Source organism: Macrobrachium nipponense, chromosome 10 (genome assembly GCF_015104395.2).
Source record: "Macrobrachium nipponense isolate FS-2020 chromosome 10, ASM1510439v2, whole genome shotgun sequence".
Classification (NCBI taxonomy): domain Eukaryota; kingdom Metazoa; phylum Arthropoda; class Malacostraca; order Decapoda; family Palaemonidae; genus Macrobrachium; species Macrobrachium nipponense.
The window spans coordinates 41825119-41848531 of NC_087204.1; the positions used below are offsets into that span (position 1 = coordinate 41825119).

At 38.6% G+C, this 23413-nt stretch overlaps 1 protein-coding gene across 1 annotated transcript in view; it reads left to right on the plus strand.

Annotated features, from left to right (window-relative positions):
- The first annotated feature begins 228 nt into the window (after nucleotides 1-228).
- Nucleotides 229-23413, plus strand: part of LOC135223588 (uncharacterized) — a 29268-nt gene continuing 6083 nt past the window's right edge. Inside the window, 1 exon segment of the mRNA XM_064262131.1 lies at nucleotides 229-351. Coding sequence (XP_064118201.1) covers nucleotides 343-351 — 9 coding nt within the window. The 5' untranslated portion in view covers nucleotides 229-342.

Genomic DNA, 23413 nt, shown 5'->3' on the forward strand with positions numbered 1-23413 from the left:
ATGTCTATAAGCATTTATATGCATAGCTTCTGTCGGTGTGTAAACAATGGAAAGAAAACAATACACAATCCAACTACGCAAACAGACTGAGAAACCCGACGCTGGAGATATGGGCGGAGAGTTTCGCTACGTCAAGTGGGCGGTTGGTGGGTCGGAGGCGAAGGCAGCTACGGAGGCGCTACCGGTATATATGGAGAAGAGCAGACTCTCTCCAGGTTTATTTTGTGGCGGCCAGGCCCTTGAACGGATTCTCCCTCTGCCTGTCTGTCTTCTCACACCCTACCAACACGCACTGCAAGTCCAGGACGTCACAAAGCGACGGGACAAACAGGCTGTCTAACCATGGCGAGGGTGAGGATACTAAACGCATTTTTATGTACAAAGGTGAAATGGTCAGATCTTGGTGCAACGGCTAATCATTTGAGGCACAAGTGGCAAAACCGTGACACGATATAGTGCTGTGAACGCTTGGTACTCATTTTTATCTTGGAGATTGTTACTTTTAGCTTTCGATGTTAATTATCGTAACAAAATCGTTTTGAATATCAACAGTTTTCTATTTACAAACTAGAGAGCTGGATTCCTACCCAAAGGTTTACCCACCAGTGACAAAATCATTACAAATTTGAAATGATTGCGTTGTGAATTTCATAGGATTTTAGAGGAAGTATTTACTTTTTGCAAGAACCTCCCCCCTGAACACGCACACTTTTAAATCTGTTTATAAAATAACGGGGGCTCTTAGTTATTTTGTGTGCGTTCATGTATCCTTTTCTATAGAAAGCACTAAACTGATTGACAAAATCCAAGATTTCTGTCCACATTAGATCTCTGCTCCTAAGAGTATCATTTACTTATCGCTTTAAACATCGCTTTCACCGTTTTACAAGCTTTGTTCGATGCCTGATTTTACGAGAAGCCTCTTTCTCATGACTACATTTGCATGCGGACAAACCACATGCAGATTCAAATGTGCTATCAGTGCGCACGGGTGATCTTTCTCGTGATTGTCAGCGATCACCGGGAAAGTTTAATGAGTGCAGATCCCCATGAATGAGCGTGTTTTGCCGATGAGGGAAAACACGAAAAAATAAAAATTGGTGCCGTCACCTGAAAGTGATCATTTCTATGCACATATGTAACTGTCATAAATATCCATCTGCCTTTCACGAAAAGCAAAAATCAACGCCACTAGCTTTTTATGCGGATAAGCATTAAGATAAACGCTGAGCAAATAGGCTTTCTGTTTGGCGTTATATATTTCAAGTATACAATAGTCCTTAAATTTCTATTTTGCGACAGACCGCTCAAATCTTATTTTGCTAAAATAAACTAGACTAAAATGTCAGTGGACACAAATGTTTTTCTTTTAGTTCGTAGAAATCCGATAAATAAAAATGTCATATTCTGTTTTTTTTTTTTTTTTTTTTTTTTTTTTTTTTTTTTTTGTAGCACTCATTCATTGTAACTCCCATGATTTTTGTCATCGAATGCAATGCTCAGCACTTAGCATTTGGTGAATGTATCAAATCGCTTAAAAAATGCAATTCGTCATGCCAATTTCAGTAACATTAGTAAGTACATGAATTGTTATCATTACAACGTTAGAAAATAGCTTCTGAATAGTTCCTAATCGCATTCAGTGAGCTGACTCACGCAACTGTCGTGTACGTTAGGTCTGTGATTCGTAAATCACGTAAATGTCTCCAGCTAAATAGAAATCGCGTAAATGATAGCTGCAGTTCCTAATTTCATCCGTTTGAAATGTCTTTGTCCCATACAGTATTATAAGAATGGGGTGAAATGTACTTATAAATAATGAAAATGGGCAAAATAGTATGACACGTGCTTCTATTCGTATGATTTTATTTCCATCTTAACGTTCCCTACACTCAAACGAACATAACATTGTTTATTTACTATTCTTAAATTCCTCTTGAAGAATTTCACAGGGAATCGAGTAACTTGCAATCTGTTTACAAATAACAAACATTCATCCAAAACCAATAGCCATTTGAGGTCAACATTACTGTGGGTAATTTATGCGCACGCGCAGAAGATAAACAGTCCATTTCATTTCTGCGCATGCGGACAAGATAACCGCGAGGGCCAATCTGCAAAACAAGACGTCTAGAGAGCCGACTTTCTCCTTCTGAAAGAAGTACAAGTGTGAGAATGATGTCATTAGATAGAGAGGGTAGAAATCTTTATCCTAAACACAATAATGAAAGTAGGGAATTCTATGTCATGTAAATATAAGAATATATATACAGGTGAGACCGGAACACTGTGTGGAAACATCCCGTTACAACGGATCCCTTCATCTGCTGGCGTAGCGGATAAACACACACACATATATTATATATATAGATATATATATATATATATATATATATATATATATATATGTGTGTGTGTGTGTGTGTGTGTGTGTGTGTGTGTGTGTGTGAAAATGATACTCGGCTTGGTTGAGATGGGTAGATTTAACTATACGATGAAAATCTAAATTCGACAGGAATACGTGGAGGACAGTTGAAATGGACTTCTTTTCTCTTGATGACGGAGTGGATCACACAAGTTCGAATCCTTGCCAAAGCAAGAGTACTGTTCATATGTGATTCCATTACGCCGTAAGTTTTATATATATGTATGTGTTTTATATATATTATATATATATATATATATATATATATATAATCTATATATATATATATATATATTGATATCATATATATATTGACTTTGCACAAAGAAAGGAGCATCGCAATCCGTCCTCAATAAAGAGCCCTCCGACATTACCGGGAGAAGAAATCAGCCCCATCTGACTCGGTCCCAGATGCAAAGTGAAAGCGAGGTAAGGGAATATTCACACGAGACGTCTGCCGCCGACCGTACTTAGCATAAGCAAACGTCATTGTCAAACAACGGAGGGACAACTTCCATATTCTTTTCCTTCTTTAGTTTTCTGTAAAAGAAAACTATCGAGATGGCTTTGCCTGTCCGTCCGCACTTTTGCTGTCCGCCCTCAGATCTGAAAAACTATTGAGGCTACAGGGCTGCTAATTGGTATGTTGACCATCCACCCTCCAATCATCAAACATACCAAATCACAGCCCTCAAGACTCCGTAATTTTTCATTTTATTATATTTCGGGTTAAAGTTAGCCATGGCCGTGCGTCTGGCAACACTACAGGACAGGCCATCATCAAGCCGTGGTTGAAAGTTTCATGGGTCGCGTCGCATACAGCATTTTACCGAGACCACCGGAAGATAGATCTATTTTCGGTGGCCTTGATTAAACGCTGTACAGAAAACTAACTAGAAGAGAAATATCCCTGAATTGTAAAATGTTATGACGCCATTAAAGTAGGAATTTTAGACTGAAGACAAAGTGCTGGGACCTATGAGTTCATTCAGCGCTGAAACTGAATTGACATAGTAGGAGGTTCTGAAAGGTGTAATAGGAGCAAAACCTCGCAGTTGCTCTTTGAATCAATTGTTAGAAGAAGGTGGAAAGTAAGATGGAAGAAAGAGAATATATATATATATATATATATATTATATATATATATATATATATATATATATATATATATATAAAGAGGTACAGTCCGACGAATAAAAGGGGTCGCAGCTAGGGACCGAAGGGACGCTGCAAAGAACCTTAAGTAATGCGCTACTGTGCACTGCCTGAGGTGTTCTAACGACACCACCCTCCTACCAGAACCATTAGCAAGGAAAATCAACTTAACAGTGTCATCAATGAATGCATCAATGAATAACACAAATTCCTTCTATGTACCGAGCTGTTTCATTTCTTTTCTGGAACAAGCTTCGTGCACACGCAAGGATAGTATTATCATTCAGTCGAAAAGCTGTACAATAGTCTTTGCTGAGAATCTGTGCAATCCATAATTCCATGAATGTTAATCTGCAAAAACTCCTGATGAGTGGTTTCTCTTTCATGGCAATGATATACATGCAAAGTTCATTATCAAATTCGTTGATCGTTGGTAATGTAAAGGTTTAAGAAAAGCTAGGAGTCAAACAAGTCACGCTCTCTGTCTCTCTTAAACACACACACACATACGTATAATATATATATATATATATATATATATATATATATATATATATACTATATGTAGATATATAAACACATTTGTATGTATATGTAAGCGTGTGTGCGAATTACTAAATTTCTTAATGTAAAGAAACTCATAAAAAGGACACGACAAACGCAAAATTTGCTAGCACTGAAATCCTTAAAGCATTTCACATTTCCAATCAACTTGGCATAACAAATTTTGGTCTAATTCTCAGCAATAACTAGCGACTGACCTTCCTGCCCTCTAACCTTGAACTCCAACCAGAAGCAGCAATTGCCAGAAGGTTTTATTGCACCAAATAAATATAAAGCCAGCAGACTTTCTCGAAGGAAGAGAGGTAGTGATTAAAAGACGCCCCAATTACGGAGAAATGCTTATTTGCGTTCCCATAGAAAGCCCACAATGAGGACGGTTCAAGCCGAAGAGTTGTTCACCCGGCATTTCGAGAGAAAGTTGAATTAAGTCGATGGGTATTTGGTCTGAGCCTCTTCATTCGTCTCGCAGTCCTGTGGCGTGCCCTTCATGTGGCGAAGGTCAAATTCCCGGTCTCGAAAACAAGGAAGGTGGCTCGGTTTCTAAAACACAGTTTGGGGTCTTCGTGGTCGAAGAAAATTTCTTTTGCTTTGCTTTGTTTGTTTTCTCTCTTTACTTGTGGAAGAATTTATATAAAACAAATCTTGGTTAAAGCGAAAATAATGCTCCCTTTATTCCGTAAGTGATGAAACAAAACCTTTACAGAATGTAACAAAAAATATTATATCAACTTCATTGCTGAAACAAATCGAATTAACGAGCCAATTCCAATATAAACTTTCAAGAAAGGAAAATGTTTACCTTACAGTTGTCAGTTGCATTTCACGGTAGTGCAGGGGCCAATTACTACCCTAGTACTATCGACCCTTTGAAATATGATTCAAGTTTCCAGTCATTCTTCTCCTCTCCTGGCAAATAGCAAAACCACCTAACAAAACGTTTCTTCTCCTTCCTCTGGCAACCATTTGCGGCCGCGGAGAAAATCATCTGCGTCAGCGAAATGGCACTTTTGTGATCATGTAAATGCGCCGGTTCCCATTCAAGCGTTATGTTCTCTTTAAGGTAATGACAAATGTACTGTAGTCACTGTTCTCATTATATGCCGTTTGGGAGAAAGTTGACAAGGAGCCAGGCAAGTTTTCAGTTCGAAATCTACATGACCGAAAAAAAATAAAGAAAAAAAATAATAACAAAAAAAATGGAGGCTTGGTCTCCTTGAAGAGAAGTAGTTCTTTTAGTTCTGTTATGTAGTAGCAGGCCCAGAGAAGTGCTAAAATAATTCGTATAATAAGCTTAAAAAAAAAAAAAATTTCAGAACGGTGAATTTCATCTCTAAACTTTACAAATCGATGATAAGGACTGGGGTTTTACGGAAGTATTAGCAATGGCTACGTAAACAAATATGATTCGGAATACTGATCAATTGTAACTTGAATTAAATACCAAAGAATAATCTGATGAGTACCTTGCAGCAGGGTAACATCTTCACATACCTTGAGTTACGGGAATATAACTTTAATCGAGATCTTAACTTGAGAAATACCTGCCGATCTCAGGTCCTAATTCATGGGAGCTATACGTAAATATGTCAACGTCAGGGCGTCTCTTGTTCAGTTTTCTGTCAAAGAAAACAATTTCTACGGTTTTGTCTGTCCGTCCGCACTTTTACTGTGCGCACATTTTGCCCTCTGATCTTAAAAACTACTGAGGCTAGAGGGCTGAAAATTGGTATGTTGATCATCCACCCTCCAACCATCAGACATACCAAATTGCAGCCCTCTAGCCTCTCAATAGTTCTTATTTAATTTAAGGTTAAAGTTAGACATAATCGTGCGTCTGGCAGCTATATAGAACAAGCCACTACCGGGCCATGTTTGTTTGTTTGGTGTTTTTACGTTGCATGGAACCAGTGGTTTTTAGCAACGGGACCAACGGCTTTACGTGACTTCCGAACCATGTCGAGAGTGAACTTCTATCACCAGAAATACACATCTCTCACCCCTCAGTGGTATGGCCGAGAATCGAACTCGCGGCCACCGAGGTGGCAGACCAGGGGCCATACCGATCATGCCACTGAGGTGCTACTACTACTACTACCGGGTCATGGTTAAAGTTTCATGGGGCCGCGGATCACCACCAAAAGATGGATCTATTTTCGGCGGACTTCATTTTACGCTGTACAGAAAACTCGAAGGCCCCTAAGTTTTTCGGTGCATTTTTTACTTGTCTAAACTCGTGCTCAAGTGTATTTTATGAATACAGAACATAGCAAAGATATGGACTGCCAGGAGTCGAATCGATCTTTGGAAGTGCATGTCATCTTTCGACTGCAAAAGAATCTTCATTTGAGAAGCTGAGAAACCCCAAGACGACAGCAGGTGTTAACGATCACGCATCCTTCAAGTATTTTTTGCTTACTGCACACTCATAAATAATTTTTTCTGAGTGAGTGAGACACATGTCTCAGAGAGAGAGAGAGAGAGAGAGGTACTCAGGATTGTTTTGTCGCAATTCCTATTGTTTGATTAATCTAATCTATACAATCTACTTGACATATTTAAAAGTTAACCCTTCACGAATAGCATATTTTCAATACGAAGATAGTCAGGTGATTAAAAGGTGTTCCTCTACAGAAAATATTCCATTCTTTCTATTCAGGGTAAATATCTCTCAATCTGCATTTCCCTCAGACTCACGTGTGTTTAAGAGTTTCCGGTTGCGTGTCATAGGCGTTTCAATTCTACATTTGTGTGCAATAAAAAAAAAATTTAGTTCTGTAATGTCATTAATGACACTGGAAAACTGGAGTGATTACGGATATAAAATTACAAATGATGAGCAGAAAAGCGAGATCTTCGTGATGATGGTTTTACCTCCAGTCATTTTCACACGTCATGGAAATTGTCGAAGACTTGCACTTTCACACGCGTTCTGAAACGCGTGTGCTCATGAAGGCAGTTGGAAAAAGTGTTGGTAACATGAATCAAAATTATAATCGTTCGAATAACTGTTAAAAAATACGCGTTCAATGACTGCAAATACATAAGGGGACAGGAATGAAATTTAGGCTAAATGCCAAGCGCTGGGACCTGTAAGGTCATTCAGCGCTGAAAGGCAATTGAGAGTAAAAAGTTTGAAAGGTGTCACGGGAGGACTTATCTCCTTTTCATGCGAACTGTCGCCTCCTCCGCCCACAGCTTTGTAGAACGATAAAGGAAGAAATCACGGGGTAGAATACATCCAATCGTAATCACATTTGACATCAGCTTGCTCTCTCCTTCGTTAACCTGTCGTTTTCTCTTTCGCTTTAAGATTAAAACTGTAATTTGCCATCAATCTATGCCTAAGAAAAAAAATTAAGGTTTTTTTTATTTAAATGGAATCATTATTTTTTATTCTGTTGTTCTGTTTCTGATGCTGACAGTTATATGCACAACTTTGCTACTGGAAGTTGGACAACTACGAATAGTTTGTTTGTTTGTTTGTTTGTTCGCATGGTGTTTTTACGTTGCATGGAACCAGTGGTTATTCAGCAACGGGACCAACGGCTTTACGTGACTTCCGAACCACGTCGAGAGTGAACTTCTATCACCAGAAATACACATCTCTAACCCCTCAGTGGAATGCCCGAGAATCGAACTCGCGGCCACCGAGGTGGTACGCCAACACCATACCGACCACGCCACTGAGGACTACGAGTAGTGGAACGAGGCGTTAAATAATGTCATCTACGGAAACTTGGAGCGCACCCTATAACATCTACTTGTTTATTATTGCTTTTAGTTCAGGTTGATCCCTGGCCATTTCCGTGAGCAGCCATTTCCGTGACCGTACTGTTCTGTTCACAGATCACGACTATAAACCTTTTCACAAATAACTTGCATTTCACACTTGTCATCATTTGCATAATTGAACGTCAGATCTTCATGGATGTAAATATTAATGTCTTAGTACTTCTCCATACATTTGACAAAATAGACTCCTAAGAAAGTCACCAACTAGACAGTTTTGAATGGATTCATTAGAGCATTATACAAAGGCATTTATCAATTTGATCGCAACACCGGCTACCAACAAAAAAATTCATAAAATCTCGAGTATATATTTCAATGGACAATAATCCATTTATTCTTGATTTTGAATATGATTCTCTGTCATTTCTTTTCATCTAAACAGACCTTGGTAAGAGAGTCTGTTTAAATGAAAAGAAATAACTGAGAACCATACACACTATATTCACCGAGTATAGAATATATGATTTATACTCGATATTTTATAAAGTTTTTTGTTGCTAGCCTGGGTTGCGATTAAATTGATATGATAAATGCCTTTACATAGCGCTCTAAAGATTCCATTCAAAACTTTGTCTAGATGGTGACTTTCTTATGAATCCAGTCAGATATCCAAACCTTTAACCACAGCGTCAGCGTAACTGTGCAAGAATACGGCAAAATATGATAAATATCTGTCTTCTGTTGAAATCTCCTCCGTAATATATTTCGCACACTGCCTAATTTTCAATGAATTATTTCTGTCATCTTGGGCATACAAGAAAGATTCGCTGTTTAAACATTTATATAGTTTTAATTCCATTAGATTAACAACACATCCAAAAATATTGCAGAAGTAAATTAACTTTTAGCACAGACCACTTGCACGGGTTTTATGGGTCGGAGACTCGCTCTGGCATAAGTATTCCTTGCCAAGAAACGTCGATTTGCGATCTAATATTTTTCCAAGGTTAGGAACGGCGATCTAAAGTAATTACTTAATAGATCCAGTATACCCTCTCTCTCTCTCACCAGACGATTGTCTCTATTATATCCTACGTATGACTCAGGACACAATCATCCTGTTGATACTGTAAACACAATAGAGTTTAATTAAAGTATGCCGGCAACAAACCATAAAGGACTTCACCGAAGAAAAATTTCGCCTTCGTCAAAACAAATGGCTGCTGTCGGGTTTTGCAATGCAATCCATTATATGAACAATGACCAGTGGGGAAAAAAGCCTCTCCTTTCTCTCTCTCATGACACACACTAGCTACCCTTCCATTATATTTTTTTTTTTATTTCTACGCTCTCTTGTGCACATAAAAAGCTTATTACTGAGATCTAAAGGACTCTTGCGCTAACTTGCTCAACTGTACTGTTTTAGAAAACGAAACGGTTCAGGAGATGGATATAACAATTGAAATTCTACAATTGGGTTATCTGATATAAAATTTCTGCATCAAAATTTTAACTTGATTTTGGTAAAAAGTAAAAAGATACTAATAAAATATTGGATTCTACAAAAATAACTCAAGAAAAAAAATACATAAACGAAAAAGGATTTACACGCAATTAACGGGTAATTGGAAGCATCCGGAGGAACTAATTACGAAACTGAAAAGTGATAAGAAGACACAGGCAATAATTCCAATGAAGACGAGCCGAAAGGGAAAGTGGGAAGCAGCGAAAGCCACATCTGATGTGACGGGGAGAGTGAAGATGTTGTTGCAACAGGACAATAATGGTGAAAGTTCGTTTCGTTGTCTGGTGTTCTAACTGTCGTGATGACCAGCCCCACCGTGGGAGTTACGGGGTGATGAGGACTTCCATGTAGTACGGTGGTTTGTTGTATGTAATTGCTCTACGGAAAATTGAGAGAGAGAGAGAGAGAGAGAGAGAGAGAGAGAGAGAGAGAGAGAGAGATAAATAATAACGATGGTGAAGAATGAAAAGAAATGAGAGCCAGGATTATACAGAACGCACGAGACCGAAGAAGAGAGAGAGAGAAAGAGAGAGAGATGATGGTGAAGAAAAGGAGACATAAAGACGATGGTGAACAATATAAAGAAGTGGGAGAGGGTTATGAAGAAGTGAGACCTAAGAAGAGAGAGAGAGAGAGAGAGAGAGAGAGAGAGAGAGAGAGAGAGAGATGCGACGAAAAAAACACAATGAGGATGGCCAAGAAGAAAGGCAGACAGTGCATGAGACGAGTTTTTGTACATTCTTCCCGAGGCATTACGATGGACAGGGGGCCTCTTCTCTGGGACATAAGCTCTCACGAACCATATAGTAAACTCGCGTAGCAGCGCGCACGCGCTCAAACACGAACGAACTTTCTCCCCCCTACTTTTCGGTGAAACTCCTTAGCATCGCATCCCTCGCTTTTCCTCCCTTAGTTACACACGGAACAGTTTGAACGCTGTTTGTCCTTCTTGATTTAAGAACATAATCGCTGTTGTTCTTCACCTGTATTTCTTCTCAATATGTTTTCTTGTTCATTTCTTTTCATTATATTCTAGTACATATCTACCCACTTTAGCTTATATTTGTATAAATAAAAAGAGGTTGATCTTTACTTCGCATAGACTGATTTGCACTTTGTCTGGAACGTTTCTTTACCCTAGAATTCTATCAAAAAAAAAAATTAATTCCAAATATTTTCATCTAGGGAAAAAAATCATTGCACTTACATCCTTCATCGTACGAGTCACTTTCAATCGTCATAAATTCTTACTTTTATTACCGGCCTCATTTGACGTCAGGTGCAGCGCTAAAACCACTTGTTCCTGTCGCTAGAAAATGATTTTTCCTCTCGTCCATATGTTCAAAGAAGATCCGGATGATGACCATTAACTTGAACACAGGTCTGGCGCAAAAAAAAAAAAAAAAAAAAAAAAAAAAGCTAGGGCAGAGCACAAGAAAAGGGGAGCTAGGCCGATTAGAATTGGACGCTGAATAATGTGTCTAGTTAGATCAGGAACATAATGTTCATTGATTGATTTTTTTTTTGTGGGGGGAGGAGGGGGAGGAGATCGGAGTCCCGTAGGAGTTATCTGATGAGATGACAGCTTCACAAGAGGACGAGATAACACCGTTTAGTTAATTCTACATCTACAAATCACTCGTCATAATTACATTAAGGAATTATTTAATAAAATATCAGCGGTTCTATTTCTAAGAGCCCATATATCGCACAAAGCATCAAATACCTTAGGCATAACGACTGATTATCGTGAATGTTAGCTTACTAACATATACTCACAGGCCATCGCTGGTAATATTGCGCCCACGGTGGCAACAATATACCCAGCATCTTATCCACAATGGACATACGCATCTCTCTACATAATCCCGACATAGATTTTTTTAGACGAGTGACTCTTTACACGCTTCTCAGATGGCGAGACAAATGGTTAACATCGAACCACATAGCGTGATCAGGTACTACCGACTGTCGATGACGTGACAGTTTATAAAATCCTGAAACAGTCCGGTTTATTCTAGTAGGGACAGGATTAAATACTTTTAATTATACTTGTTTACGGATTTAGTAACTTATTTCGAATTATTAAGTATAATTTAAAACCGACTTCTCCTTTTTAAATGTAAAGTTGCGATATTTTTAAAACTCACATGATACCAATACTAATTTTTTTTCGATGCTTCTTTTACAATTATCTCTTCCTTGAAATGACTAGAAGAGATTGAATCTTAAGATGATTGGAATCCGAGTTATCCAAAGGAAACCATTATCCTGTGTATTTGTGTGCACGGTTGTACGTAGCAAGTGTGATTTGTGATTTCAACGGTAAAGAACTCGCATCCAGAGAGAGAGAGAGAGAGAGAGAGAGAGAGAGAGAGAGAGAGAGAGAGATCAAATGCAAAATTACTTCCATAAGAGCCAAAGTCAAGTAACACAAAGATCTGAGCATGTAAACAGTACAATAACTTTGCTACGGGCTGCTGAAAAGCAAGAGCCCGTGCCAGCACAAGGCTGGTTTAATCTAACAACGATTATAACTACATTGGAAAAGTAAATCCACAACAATATGTCTGTTTGATTGTTATTTAAAATACAAAGCAGAAAGCTTTCGATGACCTGCACGGTCCTCCGAAAACATATATACTCGGCAAGAGATGAAGTTATGACTACAGCACTTAAAATATGTCCAACCCTTCAGTGCCCATAACATACACAAAAGGAGAAACACCCTCATACGCACATATGAAATTCTGTATAGTTCTTCCCCTTAAACCATAAAATAGTAACCAGCCATTAATCACCTTGCCATCTGGTGTGAACTTGACCAATTACAGCGAATTCCTGACCTACGAGAGAGAAAAACATTCGCATACGCGTCCACGACACGGATACCACGTTCGTAGTCGGTACGGAACGCATAAAGAGCGAACCCTCCTGATGAGTCTAACCAATGCTTGAGAGAAAAGAACCTACATAACTCCTCCCGGGGGAGGAAAACATCTCGGCGAGTAGTAGGTACCTGTAGGTGGCTTGCGGTTTGGTCCAGTTACCCACTTCCGGAAGCTCCTCTTCCTTCGCTCAGACAAGTCCTTAGCCGGTTGGCCGCCCAACCCCCATCACAAACCCCCTCCACCCTCCCCCAAAGACCGGAAGAGTCTGTCAGCAAGCATATGCTGATGTTATGGACGTAGCGACATACTCGTGAGAAAATGTCGATGCTCGTACGAGAACTTCTCTCTCTCTCTCTCTCTCTCTCTCTCTTTCTGTTTTTTTCTTTATTTTTTTTTTTGGTTAAAACCCACTTCAGGAAACTCCAAGATGTTGCTAAAGAAAATATTTATTTAAGGGAAATATATTCTCTCTGTCTGTCTGTCTGTCTGTCTGTCTGTCTCTCTCTCTCTCTCTCTCAAGAAGACGAGAGAAAGTTCTCAAACTGCGAGATGAGTTTCAAATACAAATGATAATATCAAAATTAACCAGACCAAATCGTTTAGTGTAATAAGAAATGTAAAGTTTATAAAAAAAAAAAGCAGTTAGTTATTGCAGTACCATTTACAAAAAGAATACGGAATGCATACCTTTCGACAAAAAAAAAAAAAAAAAAAAAAAAAAAAAAAAAAAAGCCTAATGAAGACCACTAGAAGGGAAAGGGAGAATTATTATACAGGATATGCTTCTCTACGGTGAAACCCTGCCGTAACGAGGGAAGGTGGGGCGGGGGCAGGGGGTGGGGGGGGGGGGGTGGTACACTAGAAGGAGGATACAGAAAGTCAAATAACCGTAGACGAATAATGAGGTTCAACTGGGCAATAGTGAAGATACGAAGATTACAGAAATTCGCCAGTTTATCGCCTGACACGATATGGTACTACGTTGAAGACAAAGGAAGCACGAAGCACATCACACCTTAACCTTTCCTGCGGAATGCCACCTAATCCCGTCAGCGCAACATGACTTTATCCGTAAAATTGGACAAATGACTGGAATTTAGACCGATCACGACTTCCTCTTCCAGACAGTGAAATACAATGCTTGTTTCGCCGGCCGTGCTCCTGGCCTCAACCAGACCGGTCTCGATCATGTCAGTGCGAAGAACAATAAAGAAGACACCTGAGGCACCGAGTACATGGACATAATGACGATAATGACTTTGGAGAAGGTGACGATGGCGTGGGAATCAGATGAAAGGCATGCGTACCACTATAATGCCACAGATAATTATAGTTTGTAAAGTGGCGCCGTTGTACAGTGCAGGCAATTCCTTCAGAAACAGTCATTCCAAGAAACTTAATGGTTTGCTAGAAGTGCAACTGCATAAACTACCAGTATACATCCGAGCACAAGAGCATCCACGTACAAACCGCTGCATATGCAAGATCTCCATGTAAAAGAGTTCCTAGTCTATGACTATAATAACAATAATTCACGGCTTAAATTATGACTCGTTAGGAATGCCACTTTATAACAAATACCTAGTGGCAGAAATTACGAAGGAAAAAGTTATAAAAGGTTCTGTGATATGCCATTACATACTCAGCTCACCCGATCAAGATAACATTCAGATAAAATAATACTCATTATTAGGATGGAAAAGGGAAGACGACTGATGATGCCTTCTACCTTAGTAAATATTACAGGTGGGAGAAGTAGCTATAAGAGGAGGGAGAGAGAGATTTTCGTATGCCAGGGAGGCTCAAATCGTAATTGTATGGCAGTTCAGAGGTGAGCTTTCTCTTTGGGCCTCAGGGATTACACTTATACCCGTATTCATGTGCTTATTTTACATGTAATTTTCCCATTAGTGGTTATATATATATATATTATATGACTGGGTAAAATGTTCTGTAACAACAGAATTCCATCTAATAAAGGAGCCCATAAAAACACCAAAATGTAGAGAGAAAAGTACTATATTTCAGAGACTGCTGTCTCTCTCTTCAGTATATGAATGAGAAAAGTTTACAGAAAAGGTGGTATTTATACCAGAGATTCGTCCACAAGTAAGCCAATTTTAGGTCACCCCCGCTGATAATCTTCCTTTAATCTTCTTAAGCGTTGGTTGAACGTGTAATTTATAGCAGCAACTGCCGGTACAAGAGTCAAATGATGGAATCGGCCTTAATAAAAGAGAAGCAGGTAATGAACATCTCAAAAGGGAATTGGATATCAGATATCGTCGACGCAGTGTTCATTCACCAACGCTCAAGAAGATTAAAGGAAGATTATCAGCGGGGGTGACCTAATTGGCTTACTTGTGGACGAATCTCTTGGTATAAATACCTACCACCTTTTCTGTAACTTTTCTCATTCATATACCTGAAGAGAGAGACAGCAGTCTGAAATATAGTACTTTCTCTCTACATTTTGGTGTTTTTATGGGCTCCTTTTATTAGATATATATATATATATATATATATATATATATATATATATATATATATATATATATATATATATGTGTGTGTGTGTGTGTGTGTGTGTGTGTGTGTGTGTGTGTATGTATTAATGTGTGTGTTTGTTTTATCACATGTACACAAATCACTATTTACAAGCATAAATATTAGGCCACAAATACAGCCTTAAATACCGAATTCTCTTTATTTTGGGAATGCCTTGCATCCAAAAGAAATAGGGAGTAAGTTATTCCAAACTTGCGCTGTTACTTGCTTTTTTTCTTTTGCTCAGGCATCTCTCAGATTACGCAGTTTACTGACGAAAAACAAATAACTGGAGATATGATCTTTCATGTCTCATATGAAAACCCAAATTCAGTGCGCTTGGAAACATTTTGAAAGTGATGTTGCCTTTTTTACAATAACGCAAAGTGCAGTCCATATATACAAAGAAATTCCTCATACACAAAGGAAGACATAACTAGCGAAACTTCAAAGTCTCTGCAGACAGAGAACGATAATTAATACAAGCAAGACTATTAAAACAAAGAGTCTGTTTGTTTGTTTGTACGGTGTTTTTACGTTGCATGGAACCAGTTGTTATTCAGCAACGGGACCAACGGCTTTACGTGACTTCCGAACCACGTCGAGAGTGAACTTCTATCACAAGAAATATAGCCTACATACATCTCTGACCCCTCAATGAAATGCCCGAAAATCGAACTCGTGGCCACCGAGGTGACAGACCAAGACCAAACCGACCACGCCACTGAGGCGCTTAGAGAGAGAGAGAGAGAGAGAGAGAGTGGGGGTGGACCTTGCATCTAAACATAAATCATGGCTTCAACGTCCAAATGATCGGAGAAGTCGTGCGAAAATCGGCGCGTGCCTAACGATCGCGAAGAAAAATAAACGAGTCAACAAGCGTCCCGACACTGATATCATTATTATTTGCGGTTTAGATTATGGGAATCTATGCCTAAGTTAGGATTGTTATAGATGTTCAAACGGAAAATTTTCATGTTGTTGAGATATACGGCTCTTAACTCGCATTTTGTAGCTTTTAGAGTAACGTGTCTATTTTTACTGCGAAGGAGTACACGCAAAAAAATAAAACTATATAAATATACTCCGAAAACACGATATTGTTAGACTGTTAATAAATGCAAAAATGTTTAATCCAAGTGCACAAACATAGAGGTCTTGCAGCTACGCTTTGATTATTGTATCAGTTTTATATATGTATAAGCATCCATTGCAAATCACATATTCTAATAGTAATTCATAAGTCTGATTATAGTAATTAATACCAATTCTGATGATAGTAATTAATAGCAATCATTAGCAAAAAATACAGGCTGGTTTGAGTTCAACATTAGAGATTCGGTATTTGCTTACGTCACATTTCCAAACTCGTTCAACGTGGTCACGGTTTCTTAACTACTGTGAAGTACCTGAGTGGAGGAATTGCTGCCTCCACAACCCTTTCCCTAAATGTACCTGCAAGATTATCATAAAGTTCACTCATTCCTCCCCACCACAAGAGAAGTCTCCCCATAGGAGCGATGACATACCGCCCTCATTAAAACTGGCTTGTGTGTAAAAGTGATAGTCGACTACAGAGGCTCTGAAAAATGAAGTTGTTGATGCCATTCCATTTTTAGTTACTGATGGTGTGTCAACTGTCAACGTTACTTTGACCCTGCGTTTCCTCCGTCCCTCTTGGGCTATAGCCGAGACCCACACCAGTTAACTGACTAACATGCACGTCATTCATTGCTCAGATCAACAAAACTCAAACTTTCCTAAGATTGATCCACGAAGTCTTTTAACTGAGATGGATGTCCTTCCCAGCCGGGAACAGTGAGAGGGGGAACCAAAGGAACAAGCAGTTGCACGCTTTTAATTTTCTGTAAAAGAAAACTATTGAGAAAGCTATTTGTCCTTCTGCACTTTTTCTGGCCACCCTTAGATCTTCAAAACTACTGAGGCCTGAGGGCTGCAAATTCGTATGTTGATCATCCATCCTCCAATCATCAAGCATACCAAATTGCAGCCATCTAGCCTCAGTAGTTGTGATCTTATTTAAGGTTAGAGTTAACCATGATCATGCTCACAACGCTATAGGACAAGCCACCACCGGGCCGTGGGTAAAGTTTCATGAGCCACAGCTCGTATGGCATTATGCCGAGACCACCGAAAGATAGATATATTTTCGGTGACCTTGATTATACGCTATACAGAAAACTCGATTGCACAGAAAAACTTCGGCGCATTTTTGTTTCTTGGTCCACTTCCACTCGGTAAACCAGTTGTGTCCCACTGCGACCTGGTATGCCTGGAGTGTCCTTTTTTTTTTTTTTTTTTTTTTTTTTTTTTTTTTTTTTTTTTTTTTTTTTTTTTTTTTTTTTTTTTTTTTTTTTTTTTTTTTTTTTTTTTTTTTTTTTAGCACGACTACAGTCTCGCCAATCAAGTAATCATTGTCCCTCAAGTGAAATTGCGAAACTTTAACCTTGAAACTCGTTTTTCAAGAGCATGTGGATTTCCCAACGTCTGGTATTTCTCCCCTCTTTTTTTTTTTTTAGCCAATTTCTTTATCTTGCTAGAATAAATTACAAGGTACAATTTTGCGACAGTTCGGTTGTGGCAAGTTTGGTCAAAAGATAATGGTTCAAAATAAGAGATGTAACTAAACGATTGTAACAAAATGAAGACTGCAGATTACTCACAACAGAACATTTCCCAATGAATGGAAAATATTTTCTTGTTCCAGTTGTACAACAAAGAGTACAACACAGAGAAAGTTGGGGTTTTTGTCTCATTTTTTCAGGTAATTAAGAAATTCGCAAACAATTCCTACCAATTTTTTCGCCTTTGCTATATTAGATTCACATCAACCGTGCATTTGATGTCTAGGCCAGTCTCTTACGACGCTCCTGATTGGCTGTTGATAAGCCAATCACAGGGCTGGAAACTCAATCTCTCGACAGAGTTCACATGGGTAGGATCTATGTCCCGCCTCTCCTGAGGGATACGTCTTTCAAAAGTATCCCTCAGGAGAGGTGGAACATACATCCTACCCATGTGAACTCTCTCGAGAGACTGAGAGTTTCCAGCCAATCAGGAGCGTCGTAAGAGACTGGCCTAGACATCAAATGCACGGTTGATGTGAATCTACTATAGTAAATATTCTGTGACATAAAAAATGTCTGTATCTGTTTTCCGGGATATTACGTCTTAAAACCCAGGTCAATCGTCATTTTCAAAATCAGGCTCTGTATGCATAAAGTTTTTTTTGTGTGTGTGTTAGCTTATTTACATAGAGAGAGAGAGAGAGAGAGAGAGAGAGAGAGAGAGAGAGAGAGAGAGATAATCTCTCATTGACCTTCAAGCGTCTTCACTTTGTGATGAATAAATATATGGATGCATTACTTAGTTAAATTTCCGACTGAATATTCGTATAATATTGAGAGTTAACTGAATGTAGAATTTAGGCCAAAGGCCAAGCACTTGAACAATATTAGAGTTAATGTATAAAATGAACTGCAAATGTGCACAACAGCACTTAATGTCTCTTTGCACCTCACCCAGACTTCTTATAAATTAATCAAACCTTTCAATTTTCTCAGTTACTAGATGAGATGCTCATTTAAAACCCGGTTGCTGGCTGAGCTACTTTTCATTTCCAAAATTCAGCTACAATTTGGTACCACAATAACATTTATCAAGAACTTTCTTATTAACCTTAGAGACGGACAGGGGAACAGTTGTTATGTTTCCCTGCCCGTCTAGTACTTAAGGTTATCAACAAAGTTCTTGATGAAAAACTTGCACCATTAATACCTGAATGCAATAACATTTATGTATGGAAATAATCCAACAGCAAATAACTCAACAACAAATAATTAACTAGCAGTGGCTTGGTAAATTGCGCCAAAAGAAAAGTGAAATTAACATATCCCACGCACACTCTAGCTTACCATAAGAAAACCAAACCAAGATAAAAACTGCATACCAGAACAATTTCGTTCATAAAACAAGTAACATATTCCTCGGATTACCCAACCACTTTCTTGAAGGATGTGACATATTTATCAAAAGTTGCAGCAAATTTTTGAGCGAAGTCAAATAATAAAGAAAAAGTCTTAAAATGGCATGAAACCCGCGAGTGTTTCTAAGAAGCTTTAACAGCATTTTCACCTGCTTCATTTCCTTGGCGTCTCAAACCGTATACATCCTATCATCTGAACTGTTCTATATGATCTATTCTAACACGTAAATGAGAGACGTTTTAAGTCATGCGGCACAATTCACACTAAGATTCCTTTCGTGGCGAATAAAAGACGGTATTTTCTCGAGAACTATGAAAAGGAAATCCGACGGAGTGGTTGACTTGAATATCAAAAAGGGATATAATCCCAGTTTGTTCTAAAGCCTGAATGGTGGCCTTGACAGCGTCGGACTTACTTACAAAAACACCGACTAATATAAATGAACCTACTCAACACATCTGCTCACTGATTACCACACCCTCGCCCCCTTGTAGGGGTGAATGTCTACTACTACTACTACTACAATAGCTACGAGGCCAATTGGACATCATTATCTACTAAAGCATTTTCAGCCCTGAAGGGCATGTGGGATCGATTAACCTATCACCAACATCATTGTTGTTATTCGACAGATTTTTACGTGTTTCGTTATCCTATGGAATCATCGATCGAAAAAATAATCCACCTGCAGCCCTAACTCGCAGCGAACCCCATTAAATGTACAAGCCCCGTCACAACACAGTCAATTCATGGTAGTGTAGCCCGAGGTCTATTCCCTAGACCTTAGTGTTGCCCGAAAAGATTTTCGACACAGCACAACTCGACGTTGAAATCGTCTCCGGTGAGATGAACGCGAAGAGAAACTTCCCACCAACACCCTCAGGCAAAACAACAGCAAAACAAGGCACAGTCGACAGAAACACGCTTCTTAATTACCTGGCAGTGGTTGTTTTCGCCGTCTGGCACTGTGCATTATTGGCTCGAAGAATAGCAGAACGGGAGTTTCGAAACATTGGTCGTCTTGTAAAGGATGCAGACTTCCCCGCGAGGACCTGCCGGAGAAAATTCTAATCTTAAGCGTTGTTCCTCTTTCGCAGCTGATTTGCTGTTGGATGGTCGTGAAGAGAAAGAGAGAGAAATAATCGCTAGTTTCAGCTTCATGCCATCCTCAACATGCACTGCGTTTAACATTACCTACACATGGAAGTCCACGTTTTTGGGAATATCATAAAATCCACGTAAGAAGGATAACCACGTGAAAGGCGAGTGAAAAACGGAACTTGGAACAAGTTCTTTCGCAGTATATTCTACATTTTCAGGTTCACACTAAGTAAAAGCATAGTTTATAGAGCTTTAATTTTATATATAAAGCTCTGTAGCTCTGTAAACTATGCTTTTATTTAGTGTGAACTTGAAAATGTAGAAAAACATAGTTTACAGAGCTTTAATTTTGTATATAAAGCTCTGTAAACTATGTTTTTACTTAGTGTGAACTTGAAAATGTAGAATATACTGCGAAAGAACTTGTTCCAAGTCCCGTTTTTCACTCGCCTTCTTACTTGGATTTTATGATACATACATATATATAAATATAATTTATATACATATGTATACATACACACACAAATAAATAAATATATATATATAATATATATATATATATATATATATATATATATATTCAGTCAATACGAATGCCTGATAAAACATTTACTCTGTACACAGCCAACGACACATAGCCATGTCAACGAGAATGAATTACAATTGAGGAATCAAATTATATGCTACACGAACGAAGGCGAATAAGAACGAAAGGAAACTTGCCAACGCTACGAGGCCCAGAGAGAAAATGTCGAAAAGAGCGTAAAACCGCAATGGTAAGAATAAAGGAGAGAAGTGGAAGAAGAGGAGAATGAGAATATTGCACGAGAGGGCATATTGTTAGCCCACTGGTCCACCTGGCTCAGTGCCAGATACCGTCGCCTTCTTCCCATAGGCATTTCAAGCTTTCCATGGCTATCTCACCCCACTCATTACGTAAAGGGGAAAGCTGCTCTCTCTCTCTCTCTCTCTCTCTCTCTCTCTCTCTCTCTCTCTCTCTCTCTCTCTCTCTCGTCCCAACAAAGAAACAAGAAGGAATTAAGATTCATAAATATATCAATAATAAATGCCGTAACAATCCCAATAATTATTGCTATGCACTATATAAAAACAAACAGATGCTTATGCAATGTCCCCATAAGCCTATTTAATTGTTAGTGATTAAGTCAGTCCTTCACGAATACAGTATAGAATCAACAAGATAGTGGAAAATAATTACTACCTCTGCTTAAGAAAAAACCTATAAAAAAATTAGAGGTTAGGTTCATCGAATAAACTTTAATTGAATTACACATATAAAAGTCATTATATTAGTCCCTCCTGTTTTAAGGTGCGCATCCATTTGCAAATTACATAAATAATTAGCAAAGCACATATGTATATATAAATAAAAAAAAAAGACAGCTCTGGAGTTCAAGGTAGATCGTTTCCTCAGCCAACCAATTACATTCGAACCCCATAGGTGATATGTTCAAGATACTGGGTTAAGACATATAGAAACGTCTCTTGCGACAGACAAGGCTAAAATCTACGAGTTGCGCTGAGAAGCAAGAGCCCCCTTACTGAAGCATGAATTAACTATAGCAGAGATTTCTTCAAAAAAACAAGGGGTGGTCTAACACCACCTCAACCATCGAGTAAGCCTAGAAAGCTCTTTGCCAGACCAGGATATCAAAACATCGGTTAGAGAGTGAAACGGCGGAGGAGAGAGGAGGAGGGGGCGCCAGAGCAGAAGCAAAAAGGATGATGAACTGCACCAGGCTTCCAGTGGACTTCCGTAGAAAGCGTTGAGCAATTATCGGAACCTTTACAGCGTGTCGTCTTTTGTGCAAACCCCCAGAGATCATTTTTGTGGTGTCAAGCCCGTTTTCATTTCTCCTGGGCTCGCCGTCATTAGTATTTGTTACTGTATTTGCATGTGGAAATTAATGGTTGGCAATCGTGCAAACTTAACTATGGAGGAATACTCAATGTCTTCGAAGAACGATTAAATGATAATATGTTTCTTTGCTAAAGGTTGATGAGCTACACTATAAGTCCTGATATTGACCTCATCGATTTTCATTTTGTAGTGTTCAGTCGAAAATGCGTATGTATTTCTCTAACGGGCGCTTGAAATAAAGTTGCATTTGACAAAATGCGGTTAGCAGCTATTTACGCGAAGAACAGACTACTTTGTACTTAATTTTAGCATATTAAATGAATACACGGTTACTGCCCACCCCCGCCCCCAAAATTCCTTCAACCAAATTTCTCTCGTAAAGAATAATGTGTCACGAACCTACAATCAGACATCGTTCTTCCGCACAGCACATGTTAAGGGCAATCAAATCAACGTCCACTATCTAACTAACAGATGATTGCCGTCGATACTAATGATATAGAACATCTCGTACAACAATTTTGTTGTCTCGATATTTCCCATACTTTCTATATGGTTTCCCAATATACTGTTTACTGACGCTACTATTTTGTGCTGCCATGATGTCTCGTTGTATAGAACACACTTTCTGTTTCTGTCCAGACTTGCATTTTACGTTTCTGCATGCGCATCGATGCCTGAGCGTGTCCGGCGATCTTATGCATAACAGATTTAATTGACGGCCATTTACTTGATGTTTTTCTTGTTTACAGATAACCTTACTTTGAAAAGAGGAAACCACTACACACACACACACACACACACACACACACACAAATCCATGCATGCACCACATACATATGCACACCAAGAGTCTCGCCCCATATTCGACTCGTGGGCGAAGACGGGAGGATGGGTATTGGGGACACTCCATTATAACCGATGATATTAGGAAGAATGGTATAAAAAGGGCATGGGGCTGGCAACAGCAAACCCTTCAGATAATTCGCTGAGAACCGGAAGGATAACACCTGGCGCCATCCGAACTAAGGAAAATCGACTAATGATGCCAAAAATAAAAATAATTTTTTTTAATGCACGACCGATGGCAGCAAAGATGAGTGCGCCCCGAAGAAGAGTGAGTTGCCATCGGCACTTGAACATCTTAATTGAGCTAAAGTGTGTGGTTGGTAACCTCATCCCTTAATACTTTCTAAATACCTGAGTGGCACCTTCTCCTACTGTTATGCTAAAGCGTTTGAGAGTATATATATACATACACACACACACACACACACACACACACACACACACACACACACACATATATATATATATATATATGTATATATATATATATGTATGTGTATATAATATCTATATATATATATATATATATATATATATATATATGTATATATATATATATATATATATGTATGTATATATATATATATATATATATATATATATATATATATATAATATTATAATATATATATATATATATATATATATATATATATATATATATATATATATATATATATATACATATACTTTCAAACGCTTTGTACAAAAGTGGGGCGAATATTGCCATGAACG